At 31.7% G+C, this 23,322-nt stretch overlaps 2 protein-coding genes, 1 long non-coding RNA gene and 1 pseudogene across 5 annotated transcripts; all 4 read left to right on the top strand.

The window, feature by feature from the left end:
• The first annotated feature begins 2,564 nt into the window (after positions 1 to 2,564).
• LOC111876369 (uncharacterized) lies at positions 2,565 to 4,463 on the top strand. 3 transcript variants are annotated; one of them, XR_006186086.2, is made up of 6 exons: positions 2,565 to 2,722; positions 2,817 to 2,987; positions 3,073 to 3,201; positions 3,304 to 3,478; positions 3,745 to 3,829; positions 4,157 to 4,463. It is a non-coding gene; the product is annotated as an uncharacterized LOC111876369 (long non-coding RNA). The 3 variants fall into 3 exon arrangements; XR_008225757.1 differs by lacking the exon at positions 3,745 to 3,829; XR_002844998.3 differs by lacking the exon at positions 4,157 to 4,463 and having other exon boundaries at positions 3,114 to 3,201; positions 3,304 to 4,130.
• Positions 4,464 to 9,498: 5,035 nt separating this feature from the next.
• LOC111876374 (protein DYAD-like) lies at positions 9,499 to 11,573 on the top strand (annotated as a pseudogene).
• A 1,377-nt stretch (positions 11,574 to 12,950) lies between these two features.
• On the top strand, positions 12,951 to 16,580 carry LOC122195625 (uncharacterized). Its single transcript, XM_042897652.2, has 5 exons — positions 12,951 to 13,153; positions 13,269 to 13,462; positions 13,545 to 13,635; positions 14,548 to 14,705; positions 16,193 to 16,580. Exons 1-5 carry the CDS (start codon positions 12,966 to 12,968, stop codon positions 16,378 to 16,380), a joined length of 819 nt encoding a protein of 272 aa, XP_042753586.2. The 5' UTR covers positions 12,951 to 12,965; the 3' UTR covers positions 16,381 to 16,580.
• Positions 16,581 to 19,700: 3,120 nt separating this feature from the next.
• On the top strand, positions 19,701 to 21,450 carry LOC111876377 (putative F-box protein At3g16210). Its single transcript, XM_042897162.2, has 2 exons — positions 19,701 to 20,000; positions 20,148 to 21,450. The coding sequence occupies exon 2, from the start codon at positions 20,163 to 20,165 to the stop codon at positions 21,333 to 21,335; it is 1,173 nt and encodes a 390-aa protein (XP_042753096.1). The 5' UTR covers positions 19,701 to 20,000; positions 20,148 to 20,162; the 3' UTR covers positions 21,336 to 21,450.
• The last annotated feature ends 1,872 nt before the right edge of the window (positions 21,451 to 23,322 follow it).

The following is a 23,322-nucleotide window of genomic DNA, read 5'->3' as shown; positions in this document are numbered from 1 at the left end:
TATGTAAATGACCATAAGCTTCCTAGAGTGAAAGCATGTAATGGATGGTCGTTGTAACTTGGAAGGGGTAGTTTTGTAAAATATAAGAGAATCTATGTGAAAGACCCCAACTTTCGTATTTTTGAAAGACCCAAACTTTCTTACTTCACAATATTATTACTCCAAAACATGCTACTTGCATATTCATTAAAGCAATATTTTACATTGATAAAAATATTACAAACTACTAGATACAAACCGTTCTTGAATAAAAGGGTCCTTAACATATGTTAAAATCGTAAAGTAAATGTTAATAACATCTTTGTGTTATAAAAGTTTTTGTGGTCATGTTTGTATACTCTAAATGGAGAAAATATGGGTGTTGTACTCAAACATGTTTAAACTCTTGAACACATGTATTTTTTAACTCTTATACTCTACACAAATATTTGAATATAATAGATCTTAAGGTTATTACATGTGTTTTGTAAAATTAGGGACTTATTAGAGTCAATACAAAATAAAATATTTTGTTTTACAAAGCTTTCAAATCGGATATAGTGTGTTAAACAAATTACAAAATTTGATTATTTTGCTAAATATAATTTTTACTAGTAAAATAGTGGTAACTATGTTGTCATTATTTTGATGATTTAAAGTCCAAGATATTATGCTATTTTTATACTAAATGTTATAACTAGACACACTTAAAAATGACTAATTTTATAAAGTGTTATAAATAGTAATCAAAATGGTGTACAAAACATTTTCATGACAGAAACTTTGGTGTTTCATAAACTGTGTGTCATAAAAACTCTTAAGGCTTGGATAATAATCTTCATGTCATAGGGCTGTAAAACATGTGTCATAAAACTTCAGTCATAAATACACACTAGTAATGTCATTTTCATTATCCAATAATGGGAGTCAAAGTTCGCATAAATCCGTTAAGGCTCTAGTGAGACATTGTCTTCACTGTACCTACCTAGCGTACATTCTAAGTCCTATAATTATAACCAGAGTCTCCTGGAGGGATAACGATGTATTGTGTATATATCTATATAGGGATTGACACCACACCTGAGTTGTTCGCTACAGCTAGACATGGCCAGTCTAGGGTGACAAATATCTTACCGAAACCGACGCCTGAAGAACGTCATGATTGGCATAACAGTCACACCAAACATGGTTATAATGACTCACATAGGGATTAACAACACTACTTTGGATTTACGGAAAAATATACACTTCACTAGTTTTATAGAATATAAAACTACGCATCATTTTTCAATACACTATTAACACCACTCCAGTCTTAGGGTCTTAAGACCACATATTTTCATAAATCAGAAAATATTGGATTTTCTGGGAACGTACATTCTACAAATACAAACAAGAGGAATCCAAGGTCATGCATGCATATATTCACTGTGTTGGAAACAGAACTTACAAACCATTTTCATAGAAAATATCGAATTTTCTGGAGATACACCACTATTTACAAATCAAAAGTGTTACAAAACATTTTATACAAATCTGCTTATGAACTCACCAACATTCATTATTGATGGTTTTCAAAATGACTTGTATTCTCAGGGAACCGGTAAGCAGGTACCTAAGAACCGGATTTGCTGCATTTTGGAGTTTCTTACTTTATGTCACTTTTGTGTAATTCATGAACAAATATAATATGTAAACAATGTATGTTGGTATCTTTTAATGTGTGTCGTTTGGTTGCTATGTCCATTTATATTCAATTGTGATGACACTATACAACAACGTCATCCGCCCCCAGACATTTCCGTCGTCCTGGTTCGGGGGTGTGAAACAATTAACCTAATTACTCATCTCTATTTTCTTCTATACTTATCCTACGGTCATCTCCTAAGAATCATCACCTACTTCGCCATCACTTACCATCGCATTATATATTTTCATCGCTAAAGGATTCTCCTAATATTCGTCTCTTATCATCACAGTTTATATTCCCATCTCTAAGGACTTTTCCTAATGTTCATCATCTAATCATTGTATTGAATGCACAGTTCTTACATCGCATGAAATCGTAATTCGCTTGTAGAGTACATAACATGAATACTCTGTTCGTACATCGCTGAACTCGTAAATTCATCACCTACAGGTTGCAAACCTATCCGTGTTTCATTGGATTGTTTAGATTAGTTTGTGGTCCTCATCTATACTTTGGTAGATGATTACATCGCAATCATCGCAACTAAGGGTCAGGACATTTCCTAATCATTTTTCATTTCTCATGTTCAATTTCTCATCATCCGTTACTACCCGATATATATATATATATATATATATATATATATATGTATATATATATATATATATATATATATATATATATATACCATCTTATAAAGCATACATAATCAATGTCTTAAGTACAAACTTTAAAGCCTAAGATACAAAAAATTAAGCATGTTATCTTAAAAAACAAGGAGAGCAGATCTGAACCGTTGAATATTATTCGAATGGTGGGGATTAAAAACAAGGACTCACACGGATTGCCAACCTGTTATAATCCAAGGCGGGCAATTCAAATCTTTTTGAAATCAAATTTTCGGATATCTGGAACTAAAAGCCTTCCTTTCTCTCTCACATTTGAGAAACCCTAGCCGCTCTCTACATTGTTCATGAATCCTTCACCTGCCTTTCCACTTCAAAACCGCATCTACAATCAGGTTCTAAAACCTGACATAGAAAGGATCCCTCGGTACTAATGTTTTTTGAAATCTTTTCTTCTACTATTTTCTTTATCAATTTTGTTTGTAAGATTTTCTAATTTTTTTGTGTTCTCTGGATCCCAGGTTCGATTTGTTATCATCCCCAACATAATCTATCTTGTACAGTTCGTCATACATTCTATAACGATCTTCTCCAACACTTGTTGCCTCTAACGCCTCTGTTGCTCCAAACTTCACTGTCTCCCTCCTTCCAAAACCTCTCCTCCAATTCTTCAAATCCCTTCTTCTCCGCAGGTATCTTTTCATTCCCTTTCATCTTTATCATTCGTTTGATGTTTAATCTTCCCAACATCCATGAAACGAGTAATTACATGAGCAGGTACGAACCCAGTACAAAATCACTGATGATTCCCCTATCAGTTTTGTAGAATCCATGTTGAAAGTATGCATAACAGCTTTAGTCTCTGCTTCCCTCTTCTTCGCTGCTGATCATGCTCTTGCATTCAAGGTTAGTTCATTTCTTCTGTTAAATGTGACATAATTTTTTGAAATCATGAAATTGAGTTTTGGGATTTAAACTTTTGATTGATACAAACATGTAATTATTAAGGGCGGAGGAGCATATCTTTAAATCCCTTACTCGCTTTCCGGAAAACAACCGACATAAACATTGTTCTCTGTATCACTCCATCGTCATTCTACTTTCAAGATCTGCGACCTTAGTCGGCGTTGTAGTTGGCACACCGACGATCGACTCCTCTTTGTAGACAAATCCACATACGCAGGTAAGATTTTCATGATTTTTTTGTTAATTATGAGTGTGAAGTTGTCGACTGTTTCATGTAGAAGGAATTGATAGCTGTTTTTGGTTTATTATTTCGGATCTGGACATGATTTCGTCTCAAACATATATCATCAGTTATGCTTTTGCATTTTGGCTTGCTTTTTAAACTCAAAACTTCATATTGATGGCTGTTTTGGGTTAATTATTTCGTATTTGACCATGGTTACTCTTTGTCTTTCACATACACACTGCATGGATATTTGATAGATCTGGAATCAGATCTCCTCTCTCTCTCTCACTCCCTCTACTACAAAAACGGGATAGCACAAGTAACAACAACAACTAACTCAAGGTTTATTTCGAGTTCTATTTATTTATAATTATATTTTTTTAAGTTCCAGATTGGCTTATTGTGATTTAACTCCCCTGTTATATATCTTCATGTAATGATTTGTTTTGAAGCACAGAGTGTATTTTAGCTTTCATATTTTCAGTCCAAATATGTAATTTAACTTTAAGTTTTGTGGGTCTTTAATACTTTAAAGCTTTTTTTAGTTATTTTTTTTGCGGTTTTGATCGATTAAGGTGAAGAGTGGTGCCCAAATGGGCTTCTGATTAAGATGAATGATAAATGTAACTGTATATTACTTTTATTGATCTGTTTTGCCTTTTAATGTAGGTTTGAGTGATATGTTCATTTGTGTAGATGCAATTGCTGATTCTATGCTCCACAACCATGGTAAAATGCCATGCAGATATAAGTATGATATTTACTACTCAAATATTGGTTCTTTTGGTTTGATATAGTGATTAGTTAAACAGAAGTAAGGACCGTATGGTGTGTAGTTGTGTTATTCATTGGAGCATTCATTTGAGTATTTTATTGTCATTATTCATTACCTGCATCATATTTATAGACATTGAGACTTCTTGAATAACTCTAATTTCGGGGTGATGAACAATATTAAAAGCAATGTTTTAGATGATTTGGTATGTGGTTTTGGAAACGATGTTGGTTAATAGAAGTATTTATCTTCATTTAATATTGTTTATAACACATGTGGCATGAGGTGACTCATAATTGATGACTGTCATGAAGAAGGGAGGACATAGGCTTACAATATTATTTCTAAATTTATTACTTTTTTTTCTAATTTTATTTACTAATATATTATATTATTATTTGATGTTATTAATATAGCACAGTAGAATAAAAAACAAATAAATATATAATTACTTTGAAGAGTTTTTGAAACATATACCTTAAAACCGCGGTAGTTATGTTTAATTTTGATTTTCATATTTGTTGTGCTATTCATAAATTATTTATTATTTTAAAATTCAATAATGTTTTGGTAGATATACAATATTTTTACCATCCGAATATATAATATAACAAAATGAAATACGATACTCAAATAATAAATTAGATAATTATCATACAAAAATATAAAAATATATTAAGATACGTGAATTATTTTTCTATAAAGCAATAATTAAAGAACGTAAAAGTAATCATAAAGTTTTTCAAAATGTATTTTATCTAAAGTAATGTGAGAAATATATAAAAATGTAAATTAATAATTTAAATGAAAAGTAATAATAATTTTTTTTAAATTTATTTTAACTAAAGTAATTAAAGAAATATATAATAAATATAAATTAATAATTTAAATGAAAATAATAATAGATATATGCCAATATGCCATACATTACTTTTCAAATTCCATATTTTCATGTGATACCTACCAACATGTCATCATGAAATTAATATTATACAAACTTGTCATACTCATCATTTTAAATGAAAGTAATATTAGATACATCATAAGACTATACAATATATATGTTTTCAAGAATTTATCTTTTTTCAATTTCCAAAAATAACTATGTAGTTTGATTTGAATTAGAATATGTATTATTTTAATTTCCAAACATATTAAAATCATATTTAGATATTTAAATGAACTTTATTGTTTTAAAACCAATTTTAACTTTCTTTTTTCCGTTTCTATTTTTAATCTACAATACTACCTATGATAAGTCTATGCATTATGTGTTTTTTGAACTTTTATTTTATCTTGAAACAACATGCTGAAATACTACCTATGATAAATCTATGTATTATGTGTTTTTTGAACTTACTTTTATTTTTATCTTGAAAGCAACCGCCCAAGACAATGAATCTCACCAGATAGGAAAGTATTCCCCCCCCCCCCCCCTCGCATTTATGTACATAACTGAAAACTATTCACCGAACATAATTATCTGACACAAAACAGCACGCCAAAAAACTGAAACAAACTATATGACATGAAAAGGAAATTAATCACCGTATAGAACTATGAGTCGTAAGGAACTATCTGGCGCCGCTGCATCGTGCGGTTACCCTACTAGTATATATATATATATATATATATATATATATATATATATATATATATATATATATATATATATATATATATGATATAGATCCGGTAAGAAATTTTTTTTCGTAGGAAGGTAAGAAGTTTTTTTTGTACATATTTTTTTGACGAACAAAATAAATGAATCACTAGATGATTCATTTGTAAGATGATTCACAAGAAAATAATTTCAAAAAAACATCTTTATGATTCATTTTTAAATAAATTAAAAAAATATTCATTTTTATGACAATTTTAGTAAATAACAACAAAATCATTGTATAAATAAATTATCAACATGTTTTTTTGAGAATTTTTTCTTATGAATCATCTTACAAATGAATCATGTGATGATTCATTTTGTTTGTTTGCTAAAAAAATATGTAGAAAAAAAAAACTTCTTACCTTCCTACCAAAATTTTCCTTCTTATTTGATCTTGACTATATATATATATATATATATATATATATATATATATATATACGAAAGTACTTGTATAATAAATCGAGTAAAATCATATCATATAAGTTCATCCAACACATATTGTAGATAATAGGCACACATATCATTTAATTATCTAAATACCTCATATCTATGTATAAGATGAAAGTAACTATGCACTCACCTGACTTAGGTGGGTGACTGTAGAATTTGACAGTGCTCCGCCAAACTCCTTGACATTTCCTCTGATGTGACCTAGATACAAATGTCACTAAGTCTTAGTCTTATATTCTTGGTGACTAATGATACTCTAGATTCCTCAATAATCCCAATGGATACATCAAGATCTATCAAGTAAGGAACAACAATGTAGGATCATATCAGAGGTATTGTCCGTTTGGTATACAAAGTATACTGTTTGGAAATCCCACTTTAAGCGCCTCACTAAATCCAGCCTATACATCATCCCCGTAAATAGATCAATTAGTATAATGACTTGAAATTAATGATAAATCTTATTTATCGATTCATAACGACTTATGAATATAAAAATAAATTACACTAAAACAACTTTGAGTGTAATTTAACTTACAGAGATTCCCTAGACAAAAGTTTGGGAATTGCACTGGCAGAACTCCGACCTGCTAGCTTCAAGTTGTCGGGATCTCAGGGACCTCAAGGTTTCGCCAAATACTTAAAACTAAGGAAAAATGGGCTCGAAATTGAGAGAAACTCGAGAGAAACATTTAAAGGGTATGGGAATGGACTGAATTTTGACTACTATTTATAGTTGAATTCGGATTGCACGCCGCGTATATGTCCCCTGCTCGCCGTTCATTTGGTCGAAAGTGATGACATGTCGATTTCTGCATGGTGCCACGTGTCACATTTTAGGTGGAGTGACAGTGCGTGCGGCGCACTCTTTCGTTGCATGTGGGTGCGCTCGAAGAATCTATTTTTATTAGAAATATCGAGCTTTGTTTTCGATGGATTTTATATTCACGAGTAGCTATGGATGAGTAGGGGTGCAAACGAGCCAAGCTACTCGCAAGCCACTTGGGATCGGATCGTTAAAATCTCGACTCGAAATCGATTTTAAACGAGCCCGAGCCGAGCTCAATCTTAATATTAAGCTCTTTTATTAAACGAGCTCGAGCTCGAGCCTATGTCATTAAGCTCAATTAGGCTCGTGAGCCTAAACAAGCCTTTATATAATATAACTTATTATTATTTATATATATTAAAATAAAAACATATTAGGGGAATTATGGATTTAAGGTATTAGTAAACGTGCTCGAGCCGAGCTTAAACTTATCTAGGCACGTTAGAAAAAAAACGAGTCGATCCCGAGCCTGAGCCGAGCTTGTATAAATCTTTACGAGCTCGAGCCGAGCTCAGTACAAGAAAAGCTCGAATCGAGTCGAACTCGAGCTCGAGCCTCATATAACTTAAACGAGCCCGATCCGAGTCTGGCTAAGCTCGGGCTTGACTCACCTCGTTTTCACCCCTATGGATGAGATCTATAACTTTCATTTAGACTACGTCGGCTAGTTTTGAATTTATTTTTAAGGAAATATTTTTAACAAACTTAGACTGTTAAAGTTCGTTAAAAATATATAACTCTCTTATATGACATCCGTTCTTGACTATCTTTATATCAACGGATACGTATTAGGGAGATCATTAACTCTCGTTTAAATTGGTTTTCCTAACAATTGATCGATTCTAATTTCGGTGTATAAGTCGTATACTGATACGCTGAAATATTTGAAAAATCATAATTTCCTTTCACGAAGTCAAATTTAGGCGTTCTTTATATGTACGAAATCATTGTCACATATTATAACTCTGGTTAAGATTATTTATCTTAATTAATCTTCTATCAAAAAATCAAATTTGAATGCTTATAATATTTAAATTGACTAACCCGAATATGCGTGTGTTACAGTTAGTAACAAAGTTTCAGTTAAGGCTTATCAATTGTAAGATGAGTTTTTCGTGTATTGTGATTGGTCGCATGTGAATGTTTATCACGCGGTTTATATGCGGTTTACAATTATTTATTGACAATTTATTTTATGATAAATATAGTTGCAGTCAAATGTTATTTGGACATAGGATGACATATTTAGTGGAAACAGATGAGGTGTTTAACAGTCGTCATCATGACGGATGTGTGCGATCAACAATGATGAAAATTTGGAATTTTAATCATTTGCTTAGATATTTAAATACTTTGTACAATGGATAGGTTGTGCCAAGGAGAAGGAAAACGAGCATTTGGTTATTTCTTTGTATAATTCATCGGCCCCTAAATCATATCATCAGGTGATATGTTTTGTTATATGATTTATTGAAAATATATAATAAAAAAAAATATATTTTTTAATGATAGACATGTAGTGTTACATGAATTCACTAGGCACTAGGCCTTAGGCTTTTTCAATTATAAACTTTAAAATGTGCATAACCAATGAAAGTATTTAGCAAGTGACATGTGGCAAAGCCGAGGATCATGCTTAATCAGAAAGATGACAGTGGAGTTTCACGAAAACATGAAAGAGGAGTATCATGAAGACGTTACACACGAATTTTTTTAATCGAAGACATTATTTTATTTTATTTGTTTCCGCTATAGTTTAGAAAAAGTAACTCCTATAACTGATCCCGAGAAATATTGGAACGACTATTTTGTTATTTAAGTACTCCTCGAAAATTGAGGTGTTATTTGAATCTAATCCTTTAGACAAGATAAATACCATTTTCTCTTCTCCTTACTAATAGATAAAATAATTTCTTTCCTCCACTATTTAATCTAAATTAACCCTTGTATTTGTCTTGTATATACGTGTTGTTCATACGGATGACAATATCTTAACCATTTGCTAATATTAATGAGTTCGCAAAAGTTGGTCCGAAACCTTCGCTTTTACCTTAAACATGGAGACGAGCGTACACACAAAGGGATTTTGGATTTTATAAACGAGAGTTTAGGTTTCTGAATTTAATTGATGTTTTACCTTAAACCTGTTATGATGAGCATGCCCAATAAATATTGTTTTTCTTCCGTATTACAATCATAATTTTGACTTTTCTGTTTCTGAAATTCGTATTGCTTTTTTCTTCTCTATCGTCCTTTATCACCGAGGAGAGATGTAATAAAAGGCATTAATGGATGCAGGAGATAATGAGCTTGAAAAGGCAAGAAATAACCAGCGTACTAGACGGCGCACAAGCGCAGACATCAACTTTGGCCAGACAATTCCTGCTTCAAAGGAAACGTATGATTTCAAACTTATCCTTTTAGCATATAATACAGCTAGATCCAAACTATTTCTTTCAATTCTTCCGTTGATAATGGCTTCTCGTTATTTCATGTGTGAAGCAGACGAAATCCTAGAAGAAGAGGTCCAACCAGGCTCCATTTACGAGATCTACCACAAAAACCTTCCTCCTAGAACTCATCTTCAACTGAGATCCGTTCGCGTTTTTATGGTAATCAATCACTTCGTGAATCATTGACAAAAAACTGTTTTATTGATGGGATCTGACTATGTTTTCCTCTGACTGATGGATAATGATCATTTTTCAGGTGAGTGAGAAACAGATTTGAACGTCGCGATTAGGTATCCGAGCATTCTGTCATTACGAACTTCTTTCAGCCATGGAATCACGAAGATGTATCCTGCTTTAGATGAGACGTTTGTAATGGGAGTAAAACTCGCTGGCAAAGTGCTTTTCTGGCAAGTTCCATCTCAAGAGTTCGCGAGAAGAAGCATCTGCAGAATTTCTGGCTGGTTAACCCAAACACTCAAGTCGGGTCAGGTCATGCTGCTATGAAGATTGAAGAGATCGGATTGGAGAAGGAGCTGAAGTACAATGCGATGGTAAGGTGGGGTGTAAGAAGACAAGTTATGTTTATTGGAAGACACAAAGATACGAGCAAAACAACCCAGTCTTCTTCAAGCTTCGTTCTTGGCGAAGAAGAACTGAAAAATGAACAAGATGTTAACAATGGTGGATATGAGGAGGAGGAGGAGGAAGTTGATGATGAAGTGAAGAGTGACGATCATCTTAACAGAAGGTTGAAAAAAACAAGAAATTTGAGATAAAGAAGCGTGTGAAGCAAGCTAACAACCAGTTAGCTAGTCAATAAAAAACCCATGAACAAATGCAAGAAATTAGGGCTCATTAGAGACCCCACAGAAAGGTGGTCAAAGGAGAGGTATCTAGCGGCGGAGCTCAGTCTTCTAGAAGCTATGAAAGAGAAGAAGGCGATGATTGGGAATCCGATTACGAGACCTGCGCTTAGAGTTGAAGCTCGAAAGAGGATAGGTCACACTGGTAGCTTAGACCATCTTCTGAAAACCGTGGCAAACAAGGTGGCACTGGCGCCTGGTGGAGATTTGAGGTTTCGAAGGTCACATAATGTGATGGTGCAATGAAATATTTGGCTTGAGAGTGCTGACCTTCTAAAAAGTAAAAATTAGGAAAGACGCCGGAGTTAGAGATCCCTTCTGGACTCCGCCGTGGTTGGAATCCGGTGATTCTCCCATCCAGGATCCGATCATGGCAAAAGAACTTAATCACCTCAAAGAAGAAATTTCATACATCAAAAGGTATTAAATTTAATGGAGTTATTTTACTAAAGTATAATATGTTAATTTCTTTACGTTTGTTAATTGATAGGGAGTTTTTATCCAAGAAGCTATTTGAGGAATAAATAGCAAATCTTAGAAGCTAAGAAGAACATGATGGGCATTAGTTTTTATTTATTTATTTATTTATTTATTTATTTATTTATTTTATTTTATTTTATTTTTATTTTTTTATTTTATTTTATTTAGAGCATTGTTTGTGTGTATGATTAAATTAACAGGCTTATTAATTATGGAGTTGATTTTTCAAAGAATATAAAGGACCAAGATGAAAATAAAGCTATTGTGGTTTCTGAAGGTGTTGACACAAGTCCAAAGCAATTGACCAGTTTTTGTAATTCTTTGCTTCCTTCCGAGTCTGATGTAGATGACTCACGTGTGTCAAGGGTATACACCTTTTTTTACACTTTAATTTCTGCAAATATTTCCTTCCTTATTTACTCATGTTTGTTTTATTATATTTTTGGTAGGAAGAATGCATGAAAGAAATATTTTGAAGAAGGTAGAGGTGAGTCATACCCATACATGATTTAAATAACTATTAAAATAAAAAAATATACTATATCTTTTAAAATTATTATGTGGTCGTCTTTTTTGGGGGTTTAGCTTTCAATAGATGAATATCTAAAAAGAAAAAACAAGAAAAAGAAAATATTTGGCATACGACTTTTTTTTGATAACATGCATGTGGAGTAGTAAGAAAAAAAATTAGAAAATTTGGTTAATCAATGTAATTTGTATAAGAAAACTTGAAGTAATTATTGCTCAAAAAATAGTTAAAATAGATCTGTTTTTAACATCTAAATATGAAAATGACTTCAACGGTAAATTTTCTTATTCTCTTCCTAAATTTGAATTTCTGTAAGTAAATGTTAAATGATCAACAAGTTTAATTATTTAATTAAAACAGTTATAATATGCTTAACTGAGAGTTCTGCGTTTAATATCTTCTGAGATTATTAAGAGGTCGTCTATTTATTTTGTTGTTTACTTAATTAGCTTTCCATAGAAGAATCTTAAGAAACAAGAAAAAGAATATATTTGAATATTGATTAGTTGATTTAGATATATTGATGGTTCCTTCGTAATTAATTGCAGCGTTTTCTTATTAGACTTAATAATTAGATACTTAAGGTGCTACACGATTAGAAAATTTTGTTTAATCATTACATTTTTTTTATATATAAAACTTGAAGTAATTGATAATAATACTTAAATTAAAATAGATCTGGACTTGGATAATACAAGGATATTAATATGAAAATTATCATTTTATAACAAAAAATATACAACATGCAAATTTCAATTCGAGTAAAAAAAAAAAAAAAAAAAAAACTTATTTGTGAAATAAAAAGGTTTTATAGGTATATAATGGAGGTACGATCGATGGATGGTAGAACATGCATGTGAATGTAACATAGCATAACATTAATTTATGAGTTCATTTCCAATTTGCTATTTGTCTACATTATGATACGAGGCAATTAATACACATATCTAAAAATATGGTACAGCATTATAATATTAATTTTTTCAAGCGAATAAAAAAATGGATTAGTTTTTTAAACCTAAGCTTTAAAAAAATTATTTATTACCATGAGCTTTTATGATAATGATATGAACCTATATATTTTCAATTAAGTATCAATTGAAAACTTGTAAAAAACTCATAAAATACAAAATTAAAAACACTTTTATTTTGAAAAAAGAAAAAAGTATTTTATCAGAATAATAATCCAAAATTTTACTCTTAATTTGGGGTTACTTCCGTTTTCAACACCTTGGAGATGCATACGTGGAGCACCTCACGTCTCTTGCGATCATAACAGGTAATTTACAGATATGCCCTTCATTATGCCAAACCGACACCAAACCATATCTTGGCGCTCTAACTCTCGTTACAAATTAAACATCATTCTCTCTCAACGCAAACACTCTCCTTCCTTGTTTGATCAGGGTTTTTCTTTCAAATTCACATTAATGGATGATGCTTACGAGCGTTATATGGCATTGCGCATCATCAACATCAACTATGAGGAGAGAGATTTTCCGGCGATATGCAGGGACCTGGGAAACTTCATGGATGCATTTGGTCGACTTCCAGAGAATGTGCAACACAGGCTTATCCAAGATATTCGTCAAGTATTTCATGATCGGAGTTTGAATAGGTACATAATTTGTTATTTGGTTTGATCTAGTCATTTCAACTTCATTAATTTAATTATAATCGGAAATTCATTCGATCGGTTTATATTAAATGTTATTTGATTCGTTCTTCTACAGAATGCGGAACATTAGTTCGTTTGTGGCGGCAAATTTCTTTCTGAATTCTACTATGGAGACATTCGTGATTGAAGATGAAGCACAACAAAGGAGGATAACGAGTCTGGCGGAAGATTGCGGAATACAAATTGGCGTCGCACGATTTTATTTGAACACCTACAACCTACATATGGCGCAACAGCCTAATCCTATCGGTAATAATGAAATTCTAACTGATTGATCTGCTATGACTTCAGAATATCGACTCATTTTCAATTGATCGACTATAACTTACAGATCATACAGAAAGGCTTGATGAATTTGCGCTAACTCACATTTTTGGTTTCCTCGACCGCGAAAGTCTGTTAGCATGCACTAGAGTCTCCAGGTAAACATCATTACCTTTTGAAGTTGATGTTAATTAGCTTCTTTCTTTGATTAATTAGATCATTAACTTTGGATCATGTTTGACCTAGCTCTTATTAGTTAACTTCCATTTCACTGGTTTTAAACTAAAAACAGATGCAGAGTTTATTGAAACACGCAAGTTCGTCATCTTATTACCTTCATACAATATGCATTAATTCATTCTTCAAAAGTAATTCTAAGTACCAAAGTACATATATAAAAACCCTAACTACATTAGAGTTCAATGAACCAGTAGCAGTTTTTTTAAGAGGCCATGCCGGGAGGGGCAATGCCTTACTTTGTTTAGTTATTGCTGCTATGGTGTACTATTATTATTTTTTAGCTTACGAGTCTAATTTAATTAGTCTTTCAACTAGAACTAATGCTAAGAGTCAATAACTTTTCAGAATATTAACCCACCCTTAAAAATGAGAGCCCTCTCCCTGGCCTCTTTGTTGATCTTCTCTCTGTAACAACTCTTTAGGCACTTTCCTCTAGAATCAACCGGGCATATATATTCTTGGCTTATTTTCCTTTATGACTACTATGTTAGCACTATTATCATACTATTAAGCATATAATGTTTTATTTAATTGTAAATTAGTTCGATGTTATTATATTTACATTAGTATAATTGTTATATTTCTGTTGATTTTCATTAAGGTTTAAAATTATATAAACAAGAATTATGTATAAGTTTGCTATTATTTTTTCTTGATTTTGATTAGAATTTAATTTATATAAAAAAAATTTATTTATAAGTTTGCTAATGGAAAATCAATTTTTAAACATAAAAGTATGTAGGAGAGTAACTATTATACAATATATATGTTTTCTGTTTTTCTTTTATGGTTAGAATACAATGAACTAATATGCATTATGTTATACGCAGTCGGTGGAGGCGTCTATCAAGACATGGTCGTTTGTGGAGGCGTCTGAGGCAAAGAGATTATGAGTTGCTTGTTTCTATAAATCCGGCTATGTTTCTTCACGTTGTCAACCAAAATTTGGCAGGCACTTGGATGAGGAGGTACATACTCGAATATAATGGTAAGCATTCTATTTTTTAATTTAAAATGATGTTGTGAAAGTGAGCAAACACTACAACAAGCAAAAAAAAACATTTGTTCAACACATATATGAAAGTAAAATCTCCAGAAACAACTAAACAAGTAAGAATTCCCTTTACTAGTTCCTCTATAACCACCGTTTAAAACCGCCAAAACAGAACTATTTAAATTTTCTTTCTTAAAGTGCTACATACTTCTTTAAATATACACAAAAACATATCTAACTTGAAAGGCATATTATTGCGTATAGAGAAAAAGTAGCAGAGAAGCATCAATTAATTTTCTTTTATAACCCATAGAAAAAGTCAGTTCTTCATACATCAAGCGTCGTGGGATAGCATTCTGAAAATCGATTTTTCAGCTTTCTATTTTATAGACTGCAACAACATTCTTTTCACTTGTTCACTGCCGATGTGGGAAACCATTGCCTTTTGAAATTCACTTTTTGTTTGCATTTTATCCACTAAATATATTTTCAAAACCGGACCGACCCGTACTGACCGGTTCAGCCGGGATCGGTCTCGGAACCGGTTCTTAGAAGCCAAAAAATCGTTTGTCATGTGAAACGGTAAGAATCGGTCGGGTTGAAATGGTAAAATCCGGAAATTTAAAATATATATATATATATATATATATATATATATATATATATATATATATATATATATATATATATATTTTTTCTTAAGCCCAGATTGAGCTTGTTTGAAATTAGTCTCGAGCTTCTTCATGAGCTCGATTTGGCTTGTTTAGGCTCGGGTCATGCTTGTTAACAAACCGGTAAAACGACACTAAGCTTGATTAGGCTCATGAGCCTAAACGAGCCTATATATATAATATAATTTATTATTATTTTTATGTTAAAATAAAAACATAATTGAAGAATTAAGAATTTAGGATATTAGTAAACGGGTTTCTTAATGAGCTTGAAACAAGCTTAAGCTTATTTCGGTTCGTTAGACAAAACACAAGTTGAGCCGAGCCCGAGTCAAGTTGATATAATTCTTCACGAGCTCTAGCCGAACTTCGTACTATGAAGCTCGAATCGGTCAGGCTCGGGATCGGCTCGGCTCCTTTGCACCCTTAATCTTATTCTTGCAATTTCATGTATTTAATTTCCTTTAGGTTGTTCCAGGTTTATACAAGATAGTGTTTTAAATTTAAAAGATATTGTATTTTATTTTTAAGTAGATTTCTTATTATTAAACAATGTATAATGGTATTATATATATATATATATATATATATATATATATATATATATATATATATATACACACACACACACACAAACGTAAATTATGAAAATTTATAAATATATAGATAAATATTCCCAAAAAGTGTAGTTAGTCCCCAGTTGACTTATTAAAAAAATAGAAAATCGATGTAGTTTTAAGGAAAGAAATATGTTATAATCAATAAATCAATTAAACCACTAACAATCATTTGTGTGAAATTTATATATAGGTTATGGATGGGGCCGTATTTTGTCTCGTGATCGTGCTTGGTGCACGAGATGCCAGTGCCCCGTGTTGGTGAGAGAGCTAGCACAGTATAGTTGCATCCATGGGGAGGAGGCCAGGAGGCATCGCTGCATCCCATTGACAACAGAGCAGGTGGTGAACTATGTTATCAACATGGCCCAACCACACTAGATGCATTTTGATATTTTACTGTGATATGTTTTTTAATATCAATACCCTTATATTTTTTGTGAACCCTGAATGTTTTTCATTTTCATACGTATTAACTTCAAAAAGGATTTACAAGTATTAAATACGTACTTTGATGATAAAATTGTACGTGGTTAGTTTGGGATCCGCTATAATTGAATTCTAACTCGTTTACTTTGTTAGAGGGTGAGTTTCGAAAATGATTTTTTTAATAGTTTATTAGCTTATGTAGTAGCAAAAATTAAATTTTATTTAGTTTATATGGCAGCAAAATGTTATAAGTTGATAAACACTTTTTGAAGTGTTGGACAAAAACCAGTAGTTACCTAAATGAGCAAAAATGCAATGTTTATGTATGTTTGCCTAACCTTTTTTCAAAGATAATAATTTATCTGATCATTTATAATGATCTTTTTTTACATAAATTTACAAACATAACATACTTTTGTTCCTAAAGAAAGAAGCACTTGACATCAAGGCAACTAAGATTAAAGCTTCCACATCAAGGTAGACACGATTGAAGCTATCTCATGTATGTCCTAAAGTGAGGAGTTTGGTATTTTTAGGCCAACTCTAACCATCCACCATATTATACTATTTTTGTGTTTTTGGGGACAAGAATACGACCAGCCTTTATATTTAGCACCATTTTGTATCGGCTCTTTTTTAACACCAAAAACGCCTCTAAACCCCACCATTTTAGAGGTTGATTGGAATTCAAACATCATTTTGGTGCTAAACAATCACTACATCAAACACATGTTTCTACATTTGACAGTGAAATTGTATGTCAATTTAGATCATCGATAAGCTAATTTAGAAAGATTAGAAATTAACTTAAGAAAAATTTTCAAAAATGGTCCATGTGGTTTTCAAAAGGTATCAAGTTCAAGATAACGTCCGTTGTCGTTAAGGGAATATTTCAAAAGGTTTGTTTTAACATTAGTTAGAAAATCTATGTTTTACTTGAAACGGGCAAACAACGGATTATAGTGATTGAATTCTTTGATTATTGCAGAAAACTTAGATCATGTTGTTGTGGCTTTGAATCTTTGATATTTGAAATCATAAATTATTGTGATAGACAGAAAGCTCTGATGATTGAGATATTTTTAGACATGTCATATGTAAATGACCATAAACTTCCTAGAATGAAAGCATGTAATGGATGGTCGTTGTAACTTGGAAGGGGTAGTTTTGGAAAATATAAGAGAATCTATGTAAAGTACTGTTAAAATAGAATATGTAAAATAGTGTCAAAATAGAATTTAATTAAAATGTATTTATTATTATTTTTTAGTTATTTTGTATGGAGAATGAGGTTTAAAACATAATAAAATATTAAAATAGACTCATAAAACAAGCGGTAAGAATAACTTAAATGTTTATGATTTTTCATATAATGCCCAACATTAACTTTAGTTTTTGTAATTTAACATTTAATAACCATGTCATCAAACATTTTTTTTTCTGTTTATAACAAAAATACATTGCTTTTTGTTGCGTTTATAAGACCATGGCATGTGACCTGATTGCAAACAGAAGCAAATTATTTTTTTATGTTTGGAACAATAATACCATCTTACTTCTATTTCTTACCACTAATATAGAGTGCATTCTATTTTATGCCGACAACAACTTACATATATTTCATTTGACCTTTTGAAAAATAAAACATTTATCTTAAAAACATTGTAAATTGCCTAAAACAATTTTTTTTTGAGAAAAGACAGTTATTTATGAAACTTGAGGGTTTTCTTGACAAATTGCAAACAATGTTGCAGGCTACTTCGGTGCACATGTATTTATGTGAAGACCAAACCAAATAGACTATTACTATTATGTGTTTTAACGTAAAGAACAATAAATTATTTATTTACTTTCCTATTTTCTGAATATCGATATACATTGTATCTCATTTATCTTAACTAAGACATAAAAATATTTTCTACGTGGCATGTGTTATAACCTATGTTCTTTTTTCTTCCAAATGGATTTTGTTTCTTTTGTTAACATAATGTATGTATATATACAATTGTTCTAGGCCATTTTATATGTTTGGGCTAGACACACACCTTCGTGTCAAAGAAGACGAAGAAGTTTGTATTTTTATTTGCTCACTATACGTTATAACATTCTATTATTACCTATTCTATGCATAATATTATATTTATAAGAATTTTATATAGGACACATAAAGACATTATAAACCGTTTGGAGGCAAGAAGTTAACTTCGTCTGATAACTGAATCTCATTGCTTTCAACAAAGGCAATTCCATGTAGTTGTTCGTTTTGCATTAGCATTAATAAAAGTCAAGGACAATTATTATCAAGTGTTTGATTATACTTGCGTAGACTGGTGTTCACTCAGGGTCAATTATATATCATTGTTTCTCGCGTCATAAGTAAAAAATGCTTTGAGGTACTCATATGTGATGAGGATAGTAATCTAACTAATAAAACAAAAAATGTTGTCTACAAAGAGATCATTCAACAATTATAGATATTCTGACATTTCATTGTTTTTTTTTTTTTTTTTTTTTTCTAACATTTCAATATTACTAAGAATGCTAATTTTGCTTTTGTTACTTTGTTATTTTTTTTAATATTATGTCAGCTCATTATACCTCTAGATGTATTTTTTTATATGTTCATCTGCATTTTACACGGGTCATAATCTAGTTAAAATATAAAATATAAGCTTTGAAAATATTGATTTATATATTTTTTTCCAAAAACGTTAAGGTAGTTCACTTAAAAGATTTAAGATTGTGAATAATTTTTATTTCTATAAAACTTGTTAAAAAAAATTTAGGCGGGTCAAGTGACACACCTTCGTTAAACTTAATTGGTCTCGCCACATGAGTAAGTCTATGGTCATATGAGTTTAGCAGTGCGAAAATTTGAACATGAATCAATAGTTTATCCATTATATTTATCAATTTAGAGAGGACAAACAAAGCAAGTTAGAAGACTTTTCCGTTTGATTTATTTGTCTTGCAAATTGCATAGAAGATAGAAGACTAGAAGAGAGCAAAGAATTAAAGAATCCACCTTGATCATACTGCTGAATTTGAGTTTGGTTGCTAATTAATGAATATAAAACTTGGGTTTAATAATAGATAGTTGTGTTTAAATTTTAATAATAGGCAGTTGGATTGGATTGGATTGACACGGATTAATGGTTGTAGTCTTTTATCTAAGATCTATCCAAATTTCCCATTCCGAATATTACCGACTTTAAAAAAGGTTTATATAAAGTTGTCTAACAATCCCAACAAAAGAAAAGGAGTTACAACCTACAAGGTCCTTAAACAATACCGATAAACAATAATATTTTAATAAGTAATTAACTTTTAATGCTTATAAATTCTCTAAAACAAAGCTCCATATAAACCCTATTTTAATTAACCCTAGACTTATATATAGCCGGCTTTGTTCCTCTTCCTCGTCATCGGCAGAAGCTGCAACATACCATCGTAGATCAGCCTCTACTGATCATCGTCGACACAAGCTTCAAACTTTTTTTTCAGAAAACGAGGGATCTGTATCACTACTCCATCAGCTCCTGTTTCCTTGATTAATTCCTACTCCTCAGTCTGTAAGTCTCGATAATCTCCTTTCCTCTTATCTCAGTCTTCGTTGATATCCTCTCTTCAATGTGTTGATGTTTTCGTGGTTTATATCTGGTTAGTTGGGACTTGGGATGGGTCCTCCTCTAACAGTAACTCGTTGTGTTACGTTGCAGCTTCTGAGAATAAAGATGAAATACATGAAGAAAGTAGCTTCACCAGTTGACATGGAGAAGCTCCCAGGCGACGTTTTATCAAATATATTCATCCGCTTGTTAGCGAAACAGCTTGCTCAAATGAGACTCGTGTGTAAAACTTGGAATGCTCTCTTGTCTGAATCCTCCTTTATAAAATATCACCTCCTTCATTCAATCCATAACAACAACAAGAAGGATGAGATTCTCTTGTTCTTTCAAAAGGCAGTTTTTCCTGACTTTTATTCTGGTCGTCTGGGTCCATTAACGGCACGCTCCACTCGTTCTCCCCGTCTCGAACTCACTGATTTAACCAAACTTGAATTCCCAATTAATCCCCAACATGAAGATCCTTTGATTGATGTCATTGGGTGTGTGAATGGCTTAATATGCTTTTCTTACGCAACAGAGCGTGATTATAATTATTTCATTCGCATATGGAATCCTTCTCTCTCGGTGTCGTTAACTCTCCCCCCATCTCCTTTTTCCTACAATTCATGTTACCATCTGGGGTTCGGTTTTGATCCCAAAACCGATGATTACAAAGTTGTCAATCTTGCAGGCTTTCACCAAAAACCAACACAACAACAATGTGAGGTTTATAGCATGAAAAAGGGTTCATGGGAGTTAATATCTCAAAAAGTTCCTTCCCACATCAAAGGTTTCATCCACCAGAACGAGGTTTGTTTAAATGGCCATATTCATTGGCTTTGTGTTACTGATTTGGAGCTTTGGCCACGACCGCAGACCATATTGACATTTGATTTGAGTGCAATGACATACGGTGAGATACCTCTTCCAGAGTCTATGCTGCCACTACATGACCATCGATACCGCTTTAATGTGTTGGGAGTTTTGTCCGAAAAGCTTTGTTTGATGTCGCGCATTAGTTATGGTCAATGTGATGTGTGGGTGATGGATGATGACGATGACTCATGGGTGAAACATCATGTCTTTTCCCAGTTTAGTGATCGTATAACTCCATATGGATTCACATCACACGAGGAGTTCTTTTTTCAAGTTGACGAAGGTTGTCGTTTTGCTTTGTATGATCCAAATGCAGCCAAGATTAAAATCTTCAAGATTGAGATGAGAGACCCACTTGATAGCTTAATAATTTTCAAATATGTGGATAGTCTTGTTTGGATAGCAAGATGCTCAGTTTCTTAGTTATGTTTAATTAATTAGGCCAAGTTTCCATTTTCAGTTTCTCTATATTGACATTGTGGTGTGATATGTTTTTCTGTTGCTGCTATATATACATGTATGTAGAAAAGTTTTAACATATTGTTTTTTTTTTTTTCTAAACTAAGTTGGTATTTATTGTTTCAGTTTCTAATGCTCTTTCCCATAAGAACACTCGGTGTGCAGTGTACCACACAGTACGCACGGACCCCCCAAGGAAAAATGTCCGCACGACCCCCCAAGAAAAATGTGGTATGCTTGCGGCAAACAATGTTTTAACAACCGGTTTGAACCGGCCGGTCGAACCGGGAATCGGGGAAGTGAACGGTTCAACTATTACCGGTTTTATGTCTATTTCTGAACCGGATTAAACCGGCCGGTTTTTACAAAAATCCGGTTGAACCGGTTCAATTAAACCAGTTGAACACGCTAAATTGAATAAAAACATATGAAATCGAAACCTTTTGCATAATAAATTTTGGTGGTTTTTTCATATTTATTAAAATTTTTTGAATAAAAACATATGATAAATATTATGAAGTTTTTTGATACATTTATATTCATCTAGGACTTTATTTGCTTTTTAATGCACATGGATTGATATAAAACTTATGGTTATGAGATATTTTAATGTACTTAGAATGATCTACAACTTCTTTTCATGTGTATTTTAATGTTTGAACTTGTGGACATCATATTCTTGATTTGTTTATATAAGTATGCGTACGAAAATACAAAAAAAGATGAAAATTATAAAAACCGGTTTACTCAGCGGTCGAACCGGTTGAATCGGAAACCGGTCATCATTCCGGTTCAACTAAAAAACCGGTTTTTAAAACATTGGCGGCAAGTCAAACTTTTGTAGCACCCAATTTTTGAAATGTAGCCGTTTGTGGTCGTTGGCAACGGCTAGAATATGAAAATTAATTAATTTTTTTTTTCAAAATCACTATAAATATATCACTTTCTTCTTATTTTTCACACCAAATCATTTCTAATTTATATAACACTAGTTATGATACTAGTGTATCATACCATGTCGATTGAAAAAAAGTTAAATAACAAAGTGTAAATATTAAGCATTCTTAAAGTAAAATTTCAAAACTTAGCAATATGACATATTTCCAGTGTTGCTGATATATAGAAATTTGAAATTTCCAAAAAACCACCTTGTCAAAATTAGTATATAACCGAAAAGTATTTTGTATTGGATTGGTTCCTTATATATAGAAATTTAAATTTTATTTAAAAGACATACATGAAGTGACAAAATTAAGGTTCCATATTGTTTTAAGCTACATTCAGTGAAGATTACAAAATTTTAGATCATTTTAATAACATTTATAAATACAAAGGTTTAGTTCAAATGCATATTATGTTTCACATATGCAATGCCATGAAAGTAGGGTAGAGTTAGGCCCCGTTTGATAATTGCTAACTGAAAAAGTATTGACTGGGAAATGTCTGTCTGAGTAAGAAATCCTGACTGAGTAAGAAATCATGTTGTTTGATTGTACATCTGACTGAATGTGCTAAGTGATGAAAAATGACCATTTTACCCTTCTGTTATATATAGTGATGAAAAATGACCATTTCATAGCTTACATATATACAATTTGAGATTTCATAACATCAGAACAAAACATCATATAAAAAATCTAATTTCATAGCTTATACACCCAAAAAAATCAGATTGCATAGCTTATACAAAGAAAAAAAAAACTCTGATTTCATAATCTATTACATACATTATACACAATTTCAGATTTCATAGATTATTCGTGCACAATTTTAGTTTTCATAACATTACAACAAAAAGGATTCGGATTATGTATGGGAAAAGAGGAAAGATTCCTAATGAAAGTTTGACATATTACATAACATACCAAACACAATTGTTTTTTCATTTGAATATTTGAAGCACATATAGGGACGATTCAAGATAAAGGGTTGTAACCTAACATTAATTCAA

The sequence above is a fragment of the Lactuca sativa genome, chromosome 8 (assembly GCF_002870075.4).
Source record: "Lactuca sativa cultivar Salinas chromosome 8, Lsat_Salinas_v11, whole genome shotgun sequence".
Lineage (NCBI taxonomy): Eukaryota > Viridiplantae > Streptophyta > Magnoliopsida > Asterales > Asteraceae > Lactuca > Lactuca sativa.
Note: the sequence above shows the minus strand (reverse complement) of the source record. Positions and strands in the feature narration are given on the sequence as shown.